This window comes from Cyrtonyx montezumae, unplaced genomic scaffold (assembly GCF_038088225.1).
Source record: "Cyrtonyx montezumae isolate F1298 unplaced genomic scaffold, pur_monq_1.0 scaffold_8, whole genome shotgun sequence".
NCBI classification, from domain to species: domain Eukaryota; kingdom Metazoa; phylum Chordata; class Aves; order Galliformes; family Odontophoridae; genus Cyrtonyx; species Cyrtonyx montezumae.
This window is the reverse complement of record NW_027072089.1, coordinates 86066373-86082289: the sequence shown is the minus strand read 5'-3', so window position 1 is coordinate 86082289 and position 15917 is coordinate 86066373. Positions and strand designations below refer to the sequence as shown.

Sequence of the window (15917 nt, the reverse complement as noted above, 5' to 3'; positions counted from 1 at the left end):
CTGAAATACTTGTACTCGGTTCCAGCTTCACTACAAGCCTATGAAGGGGAATGTTCAACCAATGGATTTGTAAAAATTCACTTCTGCCAGAATTAGTAAACAGTACTTTCACTCTATTGAACAAAAATGCAATTTCCTGAGCTCCTTAAGTTAATCCAATTAAAAAGAAGTTATGTCATTTCACAAAAAAAATCCACTATTTACCTACCTCACTTCAGCAGTTTTTAAAATATGTTCATATATTTAAACACAGAAATTAATAACACCGTTAGTTTCCGATCATTATTAAATCAAATCTCACATCAAATACTGCAATTACTCAAGCAATATTCCTGTCACAGCTAGTGCTGCTTCTATTAAGTTTTTAGAATCTGAAGAAGAAAACTAAAGGTAAATTCATTTATATTCCAAAGTTAAAAACACTTTGTTTTCTAAAAAGAAAAAGTAACTTTTTTTTTTTTTTAAGAAGTTTCATCTTTTGCTTTTTCTATGTTGCTGCCAATAAAATTACAAAAGCACAAAACAACTAGTCAAACATTAAAAAAACTGAGAAAACAGAAACAGCTTCTGGAACACTGTACATTAGGAAAAGTAAGGTAAAGACAAGTTAAAAATGAAAGTCATAAAACCAAGCTGATGCCTCACTTGTAGTCATAAAAACATAGCTGCAACAAGTAAGGATTTCTGAATGAGCACTCCACTTGTCTGTAAGAAAAGCATACCCAATTCAAAGCTGAACTACTAATTAAAATAATCACACTGTTTCCCCAAAATAGTTCTGCGTTATAACTCAGGTTCCAATTTCTACTAAGATAAATAGTGAAAGAAAAAACAAAGTTCAAGGATGTCATAATTATACCAGAAGAAGAAACACATATTTTGTAAAGCCAGAAATAAAATACTTCCAGTAAAACATCTGTAAGGAAAAAACTACACAGCCTTTCAGTTAAAGTAGGCAGTTTAAATGCAAGACAAAAAAATCCTGCAGCAATGGATAAAATTTACACTCATATTCCAATTTTATGTAGTCATACACTATACGGATGTACTTGGAAAATAATTTGGCACTGAAACATGACAGCAGTGTGCTTTCAGCTTTAAAGAGCTCTTCTTTTAACATTTTTTGCATTAAAGAGATGAACAGCGGGCAGTGCAACCACAAGTTCAGTTCTTCTTTTGTTCTGGCTTTTTTTTTTTCCAGCTTAGTTTTAGATTGGAGTGTAAACGAGACAAAGTACTTTACAGCTTCCCAGAAAAAAAAAAGAAATTGCATTTTCATCTCTTTCAAATCTACAGGATCCAGTCCTGTATCATTCCACTTCCATCACACTGATCATACCTACAAAGGATCATTCACACAGAACGTCTCAACTCTACTCCAGTGGCGAATATGCATTTTGCTAAACGACTGAAAACACATAACAAATTGACAGCTCTGAATGCTCATCCCAAAATCTGGACTATGTGACTTTGCTGATATTATTACCTGTAATTTTGTATCCATATGCAGCTAGCTGTCCCGCCATATATTCACCATCCGAATTATTGTGAGAACATCCCCATGTACGAATCCAAATTTTCTGAATACCAGGAATCACACTGTTACATAGAAATGAATCAAAAAGGCACGTTAAAAAACAAACAAGCTTTCACTTCAGAACTGCTAAGCACATTAAGTTAATAGCAGATCTCTAAACACATAGCATAAGTATCCAATGCAGAACAGGAGGATAAGGGCAGCATAATTATTATTAGAGTAATAGAGCACTGCATCTGACTGGGATGGAGTTAACTGTCTTCACAGCAACCATATGCTGCTGTGCTTTGGATGCGTGACTACAACATGATCACACCTTTGTGCTTTAGCTACTGCTGAACAGTGTTCGTCCAGCATCAAAGGCTTCTGCTTCCCACCATGCATTCCATTTTAAGTAGGGTTTTCCATACCATATGACATCAGCAGCAGCAAAAACAAATAAACTGAGAATCTGGTCTTCCAAATTAACCACTGTTCTGACACTGTCTAGGCATCAGTCTTCTGTGGAAGGCTCCACACCTCCCCATCACCTGTCATTAAACCAACTCCATCTCAAGCCATACATTTTCTTGCTCTTGCTCTTCTGATCCTCACCACTAGACTGCTGGGGGAGGATGAGCCAGCAGTTGGGTGGGTACGTAGCTGTGGGCCAGGGTCAAACCACGAGAGCACCAGAAAGAATTTTCAATGGTTCGGTTTTGTTTAAATATGAGCTTGAATAAGCTGTTAATCACAGAATGGATGCAAGATTTTATTTTATTTTTTAAGCAAGACTAGCATTTCTTCTGAACACACTGAAGTCTTCAACAAAATACAGTTTGAGGTTTGTCTTCATTCATTCCACAGATTGCCTCTCTCTTCCCAGACTAAAGTCTGGACTTTTAAAGGCAAAACTGACTTAAAAGTCAATCTCAGGACAAACAAACTTAACCTCAGAAGACCAAATGCACTTGAATAAAACTGACACATATGATAAGCTAACAGTCTCAAAATAGTGGTAGAATTTCTAGCCACATTAAGGCCAAATCCTTGACTGTATCACTTAAGTAAAAGTGACTGCTCTCTAATTCTTCTTTGGAACAGAGAAACCACTGACCTATGTCAGGACGCTAAGCCAGTTCTGGAGCAAATCTGAGCAACAGTTCCTGGCACCATTTCATTGCCCACAAGCATTTTGTTCAGTTTTTTCTATTGGTTTATTTTTAAAGGGTTGGGTGGGTTTTTTTGTTATTTTTTTGCTTTTGGGTGGGGGGGGAGATGTTTTTTGTTTTTAAATAGAAGAGAACAACATGAAAGAAAGTCTCTTGTGCTATGACAGTTTGTGTGATGCAGGTTACTTTCTTTAGATTTTGCAATTTTCTCAGTGGATCAGATAAAGAAGGAACATGCTTTGCAACTGGGACTACAACTAACTGCTCTGAAGGGAAATCTTCTCATACAAGTGAGTTCTCAAGTAAGCTCCTTCTCTACAGGTACTGTGCTACTCCGGGTAACACTTATACACAATAAAAGCAGAATCACAGGAAATTTCATGCATATGAAAACATTATTAGACTGTCTGCAACTAACTCAAGTCTCATATGCAAACAGGAATCCTATATTCAAAGAAAAAATCCAAAGCACAGGACAGAAAATATCTTTAAGAAATTCTGTGGTTTGGGATTTGTTTGTCTGGTTTTAATTTAACAGAAGTAGACCCACTTTTACTATGCTCTTCCCCTTGAGAAAACAGGGGGATCAAGGATGCTGAACACAACAAATGTAACAAATAACTCTCAGCAATTGCTAATACATTTATGTACATTCTCATTACAGTCAGTAGCTAATAAATTTAATCTCATTCTGACTTATTAAGCATCAGTTTGTCATCATTCTCATAATTTTGTGTATATTTCCCATGCAAGATGTCAAAAGACTATTCCAGGACTGAAAAGCTGAGCTCTTCAGAACAATTTTAGTAATTAAAATGAAGCAGACAATCACATTTTCAGTAACGCTTAAGTAACAAGACCCATTTTTTTCCAGGATGATTACTTCATTAATCAGTATCTCCATCATAAAAGATCATAGAAAAGCTTAGGTTGAAAGGAACCTTAGAGATCATCTAGTTCTACTCCCCTACAATGGGCAGGGCTGCCACTCACCAGATCAGGCTGCACAGGGCCCTAACCAACCTGGCCATGAAATTCTCAAGAGATGGGGCATCCACAGCTTCTCTAAACAATCTGTTCCAGTGCCTCACCACCCTTTAAATAAGGAATTTATTACCAATATCTAAGCTACATTTCCCTTATTTTAGTTGAAAGCCATTCCCCACTGTCCCATCACTATCACACTGAGTAAAAAGTCATTCTCTCTTCTTCTTATGAGCTCTCTTGCAGTACCAGAAGGCCACAGTGAGGTCTCCTCAGAGTGTTCTTTTCTCCAGGCTAAAAAAGCTCAGATCCCTCAGACTTCCTCCATAGGAGAGACGCTTCAGCCCTATGACCATCTTCGTGGCCATCCTCTGGACCCATTCCAAGAGGTCTGTATCCTTATTGTGCTGGAAACCCCAGGCTTGGACCCAGCATTCCAGACTATCACTTCCCTCTCCCTGCTGGCTGCCGCTCTTCTGATGCAGCTCAGGTTGCAGTTGGATGTGCACATGCAGCACAGAAGGCCAAGTCCTCCTCTGTAGGCCTGATCCCAATGACCAGTCTGCACACACACCTGGGACTGCACCAACCCAAGAGTGATCTCTATGGAACACTTACCTAAGGAAAGATATCCGCTTAGGGGTTTATTATTCATTACCACTACGTTTTCCAAATGTCATTCATTACTCAGATTTTGTATTTTGAGATAATGGTAATTTCCATCTTATTTTTATAATTTGACAGTGAAGAAATAAGCAAGACAGATCTAAAGGTAGGGTTTACCTGTCACGTGGGGGATCATCGTCTGTCTGAGTTCCATGCTGTGAACTGCGCTTTCGCACTTTCGGAAAAACATTCTTTCTTACCAATCGCCAATCACTGGCCTTCAAATCTTGTGCTGACACAATATCTTCAATGTCGTCAAGCACTGAATCACAGGCAGCAGGCATCTTTGAGAAACATTAGAAAAGACTGGCATTAGCAAGCTTCTGAACACAAAGCCAGGTACTAGCATCTACTGTACACATCCACACACAGAACAGAACTATCGCTGCTGATATCTGCAATACAGCATACATGTGAGGGATATTCAGCACACACAGACAATCCATTATCCCACATTATTTTCTGATGCTATCTTCTCCAAAGATCCTTCAACAACCCTGAAGCTTCTCTGACATCAGATATCCAAGATACTAGTGTTCTTAATCACATCAGACATCATAATGCAATGATGCTCGTGTTATTTGAGAGAGGTACCTTACTCGCATCATATGAGAGGAACTGCAGACACAGTGTTGCGTGCCTGCACCATAAACTGCAGTGGGCCTTTCATGTGGGTGCTGAAAATAGGTGTACAGTAATTCAGTATGTTGTCACAGTGCATGAAAATACAAAACAAATGAACTACTCCTAAAAATCCTAACCCCCCAGGCCTTACATTTGAATTCATTCATTCAGCACTATGGTCTAGTATGTGTCTCAAGAAATCAGTTCACTAACGAAATTACACAAAGGCATTTCACACAGTTCACAGTGAAAAAACTGTTCCAGTAGACAGTGAGAAACAAGACAAGCAAGGCTTTCATTTCTTTAAAAACGGATTTGGGGAACTGAAAATTCAAGTTAGTGATCACCTGAGGAAACATTTTTTTTTCGGAAGGAGTGGTCAGGCACTGGAATGGCCTGCCTAGGGAGGTGGTTGAGGCACCATCCCTAGCGCTGTTCAAGAAGCGTTTAGATGAGGTGCTAAAGGATTTGATTTAGTAGTTGGGTAGGGATAGTGATAGGAGGATGGTTGGACTAGATGATCTTGTAGGTCCTTTCGAACCTTATGAACTTATGAACTTATCTACAAGATGCATCCAAGCTCTAGAGTTGAATGATTCAAGATGTAAAAGATTGGTGTATTTTTTCAGTATGAGTGCTTTTATCTTGCAAAATACACTTCTCAAGAAAAATTCACACAACCCAAACCACTAAACCTCTATGTTTAACTTGAGAAATAGTATACTGGTATCACAAACAGAATGCAATTGACACTAAGATACTTATTATTTAGCACTCTTGTAGAACAAAATTCTCAGAATCTTCACATGAATGCATCTAAGTATATTAAAAAAAAAGGAAGTTGTGAAAAGTCCAGCAATAATGAATACTGGAATGAGTAACAACTGTAAAAACTTATCAGTAGAATTCCCATGCAGAACAACAGTAAGACTGTAGAATTTTCCTGGGTTAACATCACTGAATCAGTATGACAGTTAAACTACAGACATCCAACTGAAGAAATAAGTTACTGCTCGTCTCTACAAGCATTTTCCATAGCAGACATTTAAACAAGAAGACAGAATGGAAATGGGGTCAATAATATAGAAGTTTCTGTTTAGATAAAACCTAACTTCAGAAATTAACTGGCTTCCAAATTCACTCCGTCTTCTCAACCAGGCACATACAGACTATATCTCCGGGTTTTCTTACTTTTAAAAGGAATAAGTTGAACTTCTCTGCTTCAATATCAAACACTAAAACTGAATGTAAATAGGATCTTACTAAATCTCCTATCACTATTTTGTCCAGAAATAAAGCATAAATAGAGGGAAAACATGATTTCATCTAACAAATAAAACATTCTTTAAGATGTTATACTGAAATGCAAGTGAAGACAGTTACATGCCTTTTAAAGGGTGTTAGAGGAACACAGAAAGAGATGGGAGGTAATTATTTGGTTCCTCAAAAAGTAACGGGATTTAAAAAACAACTCCTAAGCCTTTGCTACAAATGTATTGTTCTGGTGCAAACAACACTGAGGGTAGATTTTCAGATATTAGCAGAGCTTTACAGAGAAATACATACGCTAATCAAACAAAGAGATAAGTTCATACAATATGTAAAAAACAGCACAGCAAAACTGCACGGGTGCTGCTTCACCCCAGCATACAAAAGCTTCCCCCCAGGCAAATTCCACGTGAACGTCCATCCCCATTCCAGCTCACCACTCCAACTGACAACGTTCCCCAATACTAACAGAGCAGAGGGAAAAACAAGGTGACATCCCATACACTGATTTACATCACTAACAGTACACACAAATATGTCATTAACTAAACACAGAGAAGGAAAAGAGGTTTGAGTTACTGGGTTCATTTTTATTTTCCCTTCTCTCTTCTAGAAATATGTCTGATAAAGCAGGATAGCTCAAAAAGTAAGCTCGATTTATTTCATTGGCCCATAGAGGAAAGAACACAGTCAAATTATATTCATACCTTTTTAAGCAAGGTCCAAACTCTTCTGGACGATAATCCTGGGGGAAGAAAGTGATACAGCATGAACGAGCAGAACTCATGGGACAGAAAGGCCCACGCGTTGGGGTCACTGTTGATTAAGCACTGCTCCTGTGGAAGGACTCTGTCTCCTGCTCTGACCTGTCGAAAAGCTGCAGAGAATGAGACGGGGCACAGCCACTGGCAAAACGGAGCAGAAGCCACACGCTCCCTGCCCTGCCCTTCACAGAGACAGTATATTTAACGTTCTGATGTTACAGCCCTATTTCCATCAGAGCCTCCCGACCACCACCGGAGCCCACAGAGCCGCACGGCGCCATCACGGCGCCATCACAGCACTGCGCCTGCGCGCGGAGCGAGGCCGCGACGGCGGCCGGCAGCGGGCAAAAGAGCGCAAAGCGGGCGCGTCCTCCCTCGGGCTGCGGGGACTGGCCGAGAACGATCCGCGTGTTTTCCGTAATAGGAGCGTTGATCTCCTGGCAGATAAAACTTGGCAACTTCTTACCACGAGTATCGCTTCCCCTCCTACTCTTTCCCCTTAAAAACGCTGCTTGTTTTATGTCATGCTTATCTAGCAACAATCACGTGCAACAATGCACAATGATAACGACGAGAACAAAGTCATGGGAGAGATATGAAGAGGGAAAACCAAGGCAAACAAGCACTTCATTTAAACCAGCCTCTAAGAACAGACTGTTCTAGGCAGGACTAAGAACTATTAAAACCACTATGGCTACTGTTACAGCTTAAGGTGCGCTCCTCTTCCTGACTGCTCCTTGTCTGAGTGCTGGAGTATTTCAGAGGTAATGTCTGTGGGAAGGAGGGTGAGGTGTAATTCATCGGTTCTGCAGCATTTTCACCTAGAGCAGAATGAAAGAAAAACATCTTAAAATCAGGAGATGCGCTAATCTGTTTTAGACATCCTCGTTCATAGAACAGCCTCAGTATGTCAAAGCACCTGTATAGACAGCCACATGTATCCATATCTGTCTGCATAGGTATTTATATTGCCAATGTTAAAATACTGCTTCCTAATTAGGTTAATGATGTTCTTCCCTTCTTCAGTTTCCTGTGTTCTTTTTTTTTTTTCTTTTTGTTATTTTATTTGCACTCTGTGAATTAAACTTTGTTCTTGGAATGCTGTGCTATGCCACAGTGACCTGAGCAGTCAAGGGTTACACCTCTGGTTAAACAAAACTGGGCAAACACTGGCACTGTGCTATGGCTGATTTGAGGACCGGACCCTATGAGACCTACCCACAGTCACCAGATGGCCGAGATTTGAGAGAACAGCGTATGTGAAGGGGAGGCAGCTCCAAGAGCAGCTCCCAGGCAGTAGTAACAGCAGCCCTCCACAGGTCCCATACCTGGTGAGACAAGTAGGCCATGCTGATCAGTTTCAGCATGATCTAGCAGACTTTATCCTGTTGTCAGGAATTCATAATATCAGTCAGTGTTTGTGCCAGCACACAGTCCTATTGCATCCTAGGATGTAGCCACAAGATGGAGGGAACACTGTGCTTTTGAAGTTCACGAGTCTGAAGTGCTTTGTAACAGATCATAAAAACCAGTCAAACAGCACAGAGATCTGTGGTGGTGCCTCAGCAGGTGGCAAGGGAAGCAGATGACTGCAAGATGGAGGCTTTACTATATCTACCTGGGAAGATTACTTTTTAAGAGGCAGCAGCTGGCAGTGCAAGAGCCAGTACTGTCTTTCAGTTAGCAGATGATGCATCCTGAATTGTTCTAGAAGACCTCACGCCTTATGAAAGGGAAAAACCCTGCTGGCTGACTGAGGGCCCAAATTTTGGTGACAAACTTATTTTCTAATAACTAACGCACACTTCTGGGTAGTAGAGTAGGTAGGAAGGCAGGCAGGGAAGAAAATGATGAGTCCTAAAGTTAGATACAAGAAATCAGATTTCTTTCTTCATTCCTGCAGTTCAGGAGAATCTAGCCCCTCACATGGCAGCAACACAGTGCTGCTTGGAATTGACAACACCACCCTGTTAGACAGAATCCTCACTATAGGTTCAAGAGCATTTTTATTGAGAAGCGACCCTCGTGAGGAATGAACTCCTCTGTAAAGGATGGTGTTGTTGCCTATCAGTCAGTCTAGTTTTGTCAGATGTCACAGAATCCTTTTCCCATTTGTGGCAGCCAAGAAATGCAGCGCTCGTAGGCCACAATAATGCCTACTTGAAATGAATATTTGCATGCTGAATAACATTAAGGCACACTATGCTAGCTCAGGGCAGCAGAAAAATATTTCAACTTTGTTTTTTGTTGTTGTCTTTGTTGTTGTTTTCTACCTGCAGCTAAAGGCATCTCAAGTTTATAAAGCAGATGTGGAAAGCAAAATCAAGATGAGAGATAATGATGAGAAAAATGGTAATCAGAAGCAGACACCTGAGGAACATTAAAATATACTTGTGGCAGCTGTAGAACAGAAACTGAGAATGGGTCAGAAAACTATGACAGATAGGATAGAAAGAGGACATTTATAGTAACTGTGGCTGCAAGTGGATCTCAGAGAAAACAGTCCTCTAGGCCTATTATTATTATTTCTTGGGAATTCAGAAGAACAGAGGATCTTCTCTGTAACCATCCCTTCAGTATTAATATGTATGGAGATTTAAGAACAGATAGGGAGATAGAGATACAATTGTTGCCTGCCCATTGTACACAAGAAAATACACGACTTGCTCAGAAATGGAACATTCAAGCAAATATCCATGCTACTGTGATCTGATTATCCTGATATTTTTTGTCTTTTAATAATTTATCAGCCATGCATCTGGAAAGGTGCAGCACCAGGACCAGAAAGGGAGAATAAGTTTATTAACGCACACCTGATGTATGAGAGTGTTGGAAGTGACTCATACGTAAATAGAACTTTTTTTTTTTTCCCCAAAACTACAATTAGGAAACTTCTGGAAAATTATCAGGAGAAAAGCTAACATCCTCAACAATTTCTTTCATGCTATTTAATCCTAGAATAACCAAGCTCTTATGAAGTGTCCAAAAAGTATGTACATAATGTAGGGGGATGGAATCAATGGAAGTAAACCTACGATATGGTTTCTGGATCTCCTACTATGTATCTTGTGATTTTTATTTTTCTTTTTTTCTAGTATAACCCTGTATTGAACAAGAAAGAAAAGAAAGAAAAAAAAAATAAAGGTAACTTGTTTCAATTACATTTTTTTAAATTATACTAACACAGCTGACGTCAAATGGGTATGAGAAGCACTAATAATAAAAATACAATCAGCTAGTTTCCACTAAGCAGCACAATAGGCAGCCAAGAATAATTTTTGAAAACAGTATACAAATCTAAACTCTTTAAAAAATCCTTTTTATTGATTCATTACCATACAAAATTTATTCAAATTACATCCATTTGAAGTGGTAAGATCACAGCTAGAGAACAGGTCATCCTTTAATAAATCTATTTACAAAACTTACCATAAAAGCTTTTTTTGTTGTTGCATTTTTTCCTTTTTTTTTTTTTTTACAGTATTTTACAGAATTTTTTAAAACTAGTATACAATGCAAAGCTAAATTAGATTAGTATTTTGCCCACACAAACTGGGACAAGTGTTTACTTTGTACATAAAGAGATGGTCTGCATTAGTCTTCATTTTCTCTTCCCCCTCAAAAGTGCCCCTTTGTCTCACAAATCTTCATGCTCACACAACTTTTACTTTCCTCTTCCACAAGACGAAAACTTTAAATACTACAATTTTATTTACAGATCCACATCTAAAAAAACTCTTAAAAAATTACAAACCAGCTAAAAAATATTCTGGCAGTGTTTACAAGTTAATTCTATTATACAAAACTGCTAGATAACTAAAGTGTGAGTTGAAACATATATCAACTTAAATACAACTGCTGAATGATCTATGCACACATTTGTACATATAAACACACACTTAACACTGTTTAACAGTTCTTTATGTGTTGCCCTTTATACATTTGTTATATTCCAAAACTCACACAGTCATATAGTTTTCTTATTAGTACTGTGACTTCTTGCCTTTTCATGTGTGAGCTTTCATAGCAGCAACTCAATGGTACCAGAATACCTGCGTACATAATATTCTACTACAGTACAAATAGTACTAATTTTCTGAATATGTCAGATAAGCACAACAATAATGCAAACAAAAGGATTACATGGGCAACATTTATTTAGCCCTGAACATGGCAACATATTTTACACTCAAAAAAAAAAAAAAAATTAAGACTTCTTAGAATTCCTCTCACTTTCAGAAAAATAAATATTGGTATTATACTATACTACCAAAATCTTCAAAAAATAAATGAAATTCAGTTGATGTGGTACTTACAATTATGTACTTTGGGAAAAAAAAGTTCCATTTTGCTGGCGAAGAGAATTATAAAAAGCTGGAAGCAGAGGAAGCAAACCCACTGAGATAAATATGATATATTGAACAAACAAAGCTTGGCATAAGTGTTTTCCATAGAGGGAAAAACCCACAGTGCATCTCTAGTAGGCACTTAACACAAAGCCCCACTTAGTACCACAAAAAATTATGTACCAGTTCTAATGCACACTGGGGGCAGTAAAATTGAACTGTGCATCTTCGTTCTAGTTTAGAAAAACAACCAACAAAAACTACTTTCACACACACACACGCACACACACACAAGCATTTTTAAAAATCCATGATTACTATGAGAAGTGGCAGAACTTCATACTTTTCAATATTCGCAATATACACTACATTTACAGTGTATTTTTTATTAAAAGCTTTTAAGGACATAAGTATTTGACCTCATAATGAGACATATACGCAGCTCAAAACGAGCATTATGACAGCAATTTAAACATTCCCACAAGTAGCTGAAGAAGCCCATTTCACACTTCTGCATTACTTCATATTTATGTTTACTGCAGTTACAATCCATGTTGCGACACTCAAAAGACATGCATTCTCTGCAGAAGGCACGACCTGAAATACTACTATCAAATTGTTATTTGTGACAAAGCCAGTTCATTGAGCCCTTCTCCATTAACCCACTTGTCATGGAAAGCAGAGACTGGGGGAGTGTGAAAACGTAACTTCTATGGTCACCTGCTCACCCTTGCTGACTCGCCAGGCACTGGAGCTCAGGGTCAAGGAGAAGACCTTTTTGTAAGAGCCTTCAGTTGCAGTTTATAGTATTCTAGGGAGAATTTCATTAAAATATCAGCAGCGTTCAAGAGCCTAGTTCATTCAATAATGCTATTTTATGGTAAGCAGGGGACAACAGAGTGGATGGGTGTATTCCAATTCTATTAAAAAACATGATTTAGATATGTACTTAATTTAAGAGAATCAGCTGTATATAAATTCATCCACCAACGAAGGAAGCTTTTCTAAATCATAAGCATCGAATAGATCACTGATGCCTTCTTCATCCCCGAGGCTCAGCAAATAATCTTCCTGAAGCAGAGGAGGCAGCAAATTCACAAATGGTCCTTCAAAGTTTGAGGGAATTTGGTCCTCGGTCTGCTGTAGAAGGTTGGCTGGAGAAGCCAATGGAGATATTGTTGCCACATTTACAGAGCAGTCACCTTGTCCTGAGTTAACAGAAGCCACTTCTGTAGAAGAGAGGGAAAAATAAAGGTGATACACTGAACCCTATTAGAACTAGATGGCACAAAGTGACAGCTGCATAAAGAGCCTTTCATAAACCATTATTTAAGCAGAAAATGACCACAAGTTCAAATAATTTCTAGCCTGTTTTTGATATCTTACAAAGGGCTTCTCAGGAAGACTCACGTTTCTATCACCACTGATTTTTCCAGTTAAAAAATAAAAAATAAATCCAAGACCTAAACAGCTACTGAATAAAACAAATGAAGGATGACAGTTTTGTTTTAGTGGCACTCACAAACCTGAAGTACTTCCAAGTACAACCCTTCTACGCAACAGATGTCACCAGTGACACAGTAGAGCTTTATATACCAATACACAGAGATCTTTGCCTGGTGTAGAGATTAATCTCTGCTGCAACTATTCTGTTTGAAAAAATTGCAGGAATGTGTCACAAACTTTGCTCACGTAGCTCCACATCACATGCAAATACGACACTTATTTTAAACACTTGATGGAGAGAAGAAATGTTTTACCCTGAATATGCATCAGAAGGATGTAGTGGAACATGGGTACCTTAGCTTTTCATTTCTTTGAAAATTAAATCCAAAAAATAAGAGCTGGATAGTGGGAGTTAAACAATGAAATCTTGTATAAAGCATGAAGAAAGACTTTTAGCATCAGAAAGTAATCATTTTACCTTTGGAAATGGTTTTGGAAATGTTTCCATTGTGGTCCTGACTATAAGTTTTCATTGGACTGAGTGCATCGTTTTCCTCTGGGCACAGATAAACTTCAATAGGTCCTTGAGTACTAGATAAATGTATCAGTGCACTCTGCTAACAAAACAAACGTCAGTAAGATGTTACAGTAATGAACACCACAGAACATTGAGACTCACAGTAAGTTCTTCAGGGGGTGTGAGTAACAAAATGTTTTGATTAGTAAAAACATGCATTCAAACATTTTGAAGTCCACCATACAACTTCAAAGACATGAAAGACTTCTCTTTTTGTGTGCTGTTAGTGCACAAATCTCAGAAGTCCATCACATCTTGTGTCATAATCAGAGAGTCATATGAAGTACTGAACTCCTAACATTTTCTAACGCTCATAATGACCTGGCGTATTCTGATGGATCAGAACTATGGTATCCAAGTCATAGGTTTTTTAATTATTTATAACAATAACATTGGATATATCTGTGTAAACATCTCCGCTTCAAAAAGGTGTCAGAACAAGGAATGGGAAAGGGAAAGAGAAAGCTTTGGTGCTGATTCATGCTGAACTCAAATTGCTGAAAGTTCACCTGTTCACCAGGGATGTTTTTCCAAACAAAATCAGAGGCATTTTCATCAACAAAGTTTGTTTAGAAATGTACTTCTCCTCCCCTCAAATAAGCAAAGGAAGTAACTCTAATTTTAAAGATGAGTTTTCTTAGCTTTCACACACTGATATAATATGCATAAAATGCATCCAGTTAAATATAAGCCTGCCACGGCTGTGTTATATTAATAGAGTTAAAAAAAACAAAACAAAAAAAAACAAAAACAAAAAAAACAAAACCACCATGAATTCAGATGTTGTGTACTTCTTGGCAGCCTTATTTGAAATGCATTTTATTGTGCACTTTGACAAAATGTTCTTCATGTTATTTATGCTTTGGCAGTTATATGGCACTGTAGGCAACATTTACAAATACAGAGAACAAGAACAAAACAGGGATACTTCAGGGCACTGATAACAGCTAGGAATATTTGGAGTAATGGTGTAGGTAATTAGAGAGCAAGAAGATGGGGAGAACAGGAGTTGGAGAACATACAGTTGAGCGACAGAGGTATGCAAGAAAAGTCACTGAAATGTAACTGCAAATGAGAGAAATAAATAGGACTTCTGCTGCCTGAAAAATCAAATGAGTGAGCTAGGTATATAAGATAAGGGAGATTTGGGTAGAAGTTTTTTTTTTGTGCATTTCTCTCTATCTGTCTGATTTCATTCAATTAAAAATGTGAAAGTGTAAAGCCTAGGGGAAAGATAACAATTCTGTACATATATAGATACTGATAAAAGATATCCCTTCCTCTCTGCTGCTATTTTTTTTTCTTCCCTTTTTTTTCCTCCCTTTTTTTCTACATCTGCATTCAAAGAGGAAGTTTAGGGCAGGAGCAGGAAATAAAAAAAGATAGAAACTTTAATGATGCTACACAAGTGAAGAAGAATCTTGGTAAGAGAAGTTACAGCATGGAGTCTGTTAGGGCCTACCCTGGAGTGGGTAGCTCTGGGGTCATGGAAACAGCCCACTGTTAGTGGCAAAGGACTAACACAGGGGAATGCACACAGCACAGGGGATTTTGTGTTTTGGCCTTATCTCTAAATGCTCTTAGACTGAAGAAATAAGATGGGGTTTTTTTGGCTCTCTAAAGCTGTGGCTCATTCAGAGCATTTACATTTGCCCAACATGTGTGGATCTGCCATGTTAACTGGGAACTGTAAGGCGGCGCACTTTGGCCACCAAGAGCTAAAACCCCAGGAGCAGCTGAATCAAGTAGTTCCTAAGGCATGAGAGAAATGATGTGAAGCTGCTCCCTGAGGATATCTTCAAAGTAAGGCCACCTGAAGCATTTTTCTCTGTAACTGTGACATCAGAGAAAGGAAGTGAGAAGCAACTAAATCACCTTAGACATATACCTGAAATAAAAAAGAAACAAAATGGGGACAAAGGAATGAGAACCAGACATCCTATAGACAAAAGCTGGCACTCAGGAGTAGATTGTGGCTAAAGCAGCAAGGGGCAACAGAGGAGAGATAGAGATGAACACAGGCAGCTTCACAAGTTCTTTAAATAGAGAAAGAAACCCCCAACCTCTCTGCATTTCACAGTAATAAACGAAAGTGTGCTAGCAGAATTAAGACATTTTATATATATGTGTTAAAATCAATTTCAGTAGAGGTGATGATGGAAGAAGGAAAGGTCAGAAAAGATTCTAGGAATGAAACAAGTTTCAACAATAACTATAATACTTCAGAAAAGACAATCCTACATGAAAACATGTTTCTCTTCTAATCAGGATATCAGTAATACAAGCCACTAAGGTGTTTAAGACATTGAGTTATCCATGAACTTTAAGAATAAAACTGCTTAAAGCTAGACAAATAACAGCCAAACCTCTTAAGAGAAAGATTTTACAGGATTTTTCAACCATCAAGGAAGAGTTCTGCATAAAGAATGGCAAAAGAGAATAAGCTGTAAAAAGCATGGATCACTCTGAAGGAAAAGCTGGAACTAAGAGAAAAATATCAAATAAAGATTACTTGGTACAAAACGACTGTTTAAGATTCTTCTCTTAAAAAAA

At 38.2% G+C, this 15917-nt stretch overlaps 2 protein-coding genes across 4 annotated transcripts in view; both read right to left on the bottom strand.

Moving 5' to 3' along the window:
* The window catches only part of CDKAL1 (CDK5 regulatory subunit associated protein 1 like 1), a 335413-nt gene extending 328438 nt beyond the window's left edge, over nucleotides 1-6975 (bottom strand). The window contains exons 1-3 of the mRNA XM_065752679.1: nucleotides 6939-6975; nucleotides 4456-4622; nucleotides 1487-1599 (exon numbers count right to left, since the gene is read on the bottom strand). Coding sequence (XP_065608751.1) covers nucleotides 1487-1599; nucleotides 4456-4622 — 280 coding nt within the window. The 5' untranslated portion in view covers nucleotides 6939-6975. The remainder of the gene's footprint in view (nucleotides 1-1486; nucleotides 1600-4455; nucleotides 4623-6938) is intronic.
* A 4365-nt stretch (nucleotides 6976-11340) lies between these two features.
* The window catches only part of E2F3 (E2F transcription factor 3), a 44219-nt gene continuing 39642 nt past the window's right edge, over nucleotides 11341-15917 (bottom strand). For 2 of the 3 annotated variants that reach the window (XM_065752139.1, XM_065752141.1), the window contains exons 6-7: nucleotides 13266-13404; nucleotides 11341-12570 (exon numbers count right to left, since the gene is read on the bottom strand). In XM_065752139.1, coding sequence (XP_065608211.1) covers nucleotides 12305-12570; nucleotides 13266-13404 — 405 coding nt within the window. In that variant the 3' untranslated portion in view covers nucleotides 11341-12304. The remainder of the gene's footprint in view (nucleotides 12571-13265; nucleotides 13405-15917) is intronic. The other variant, XM_065752140.1, reaches the window with a different exon arrangement.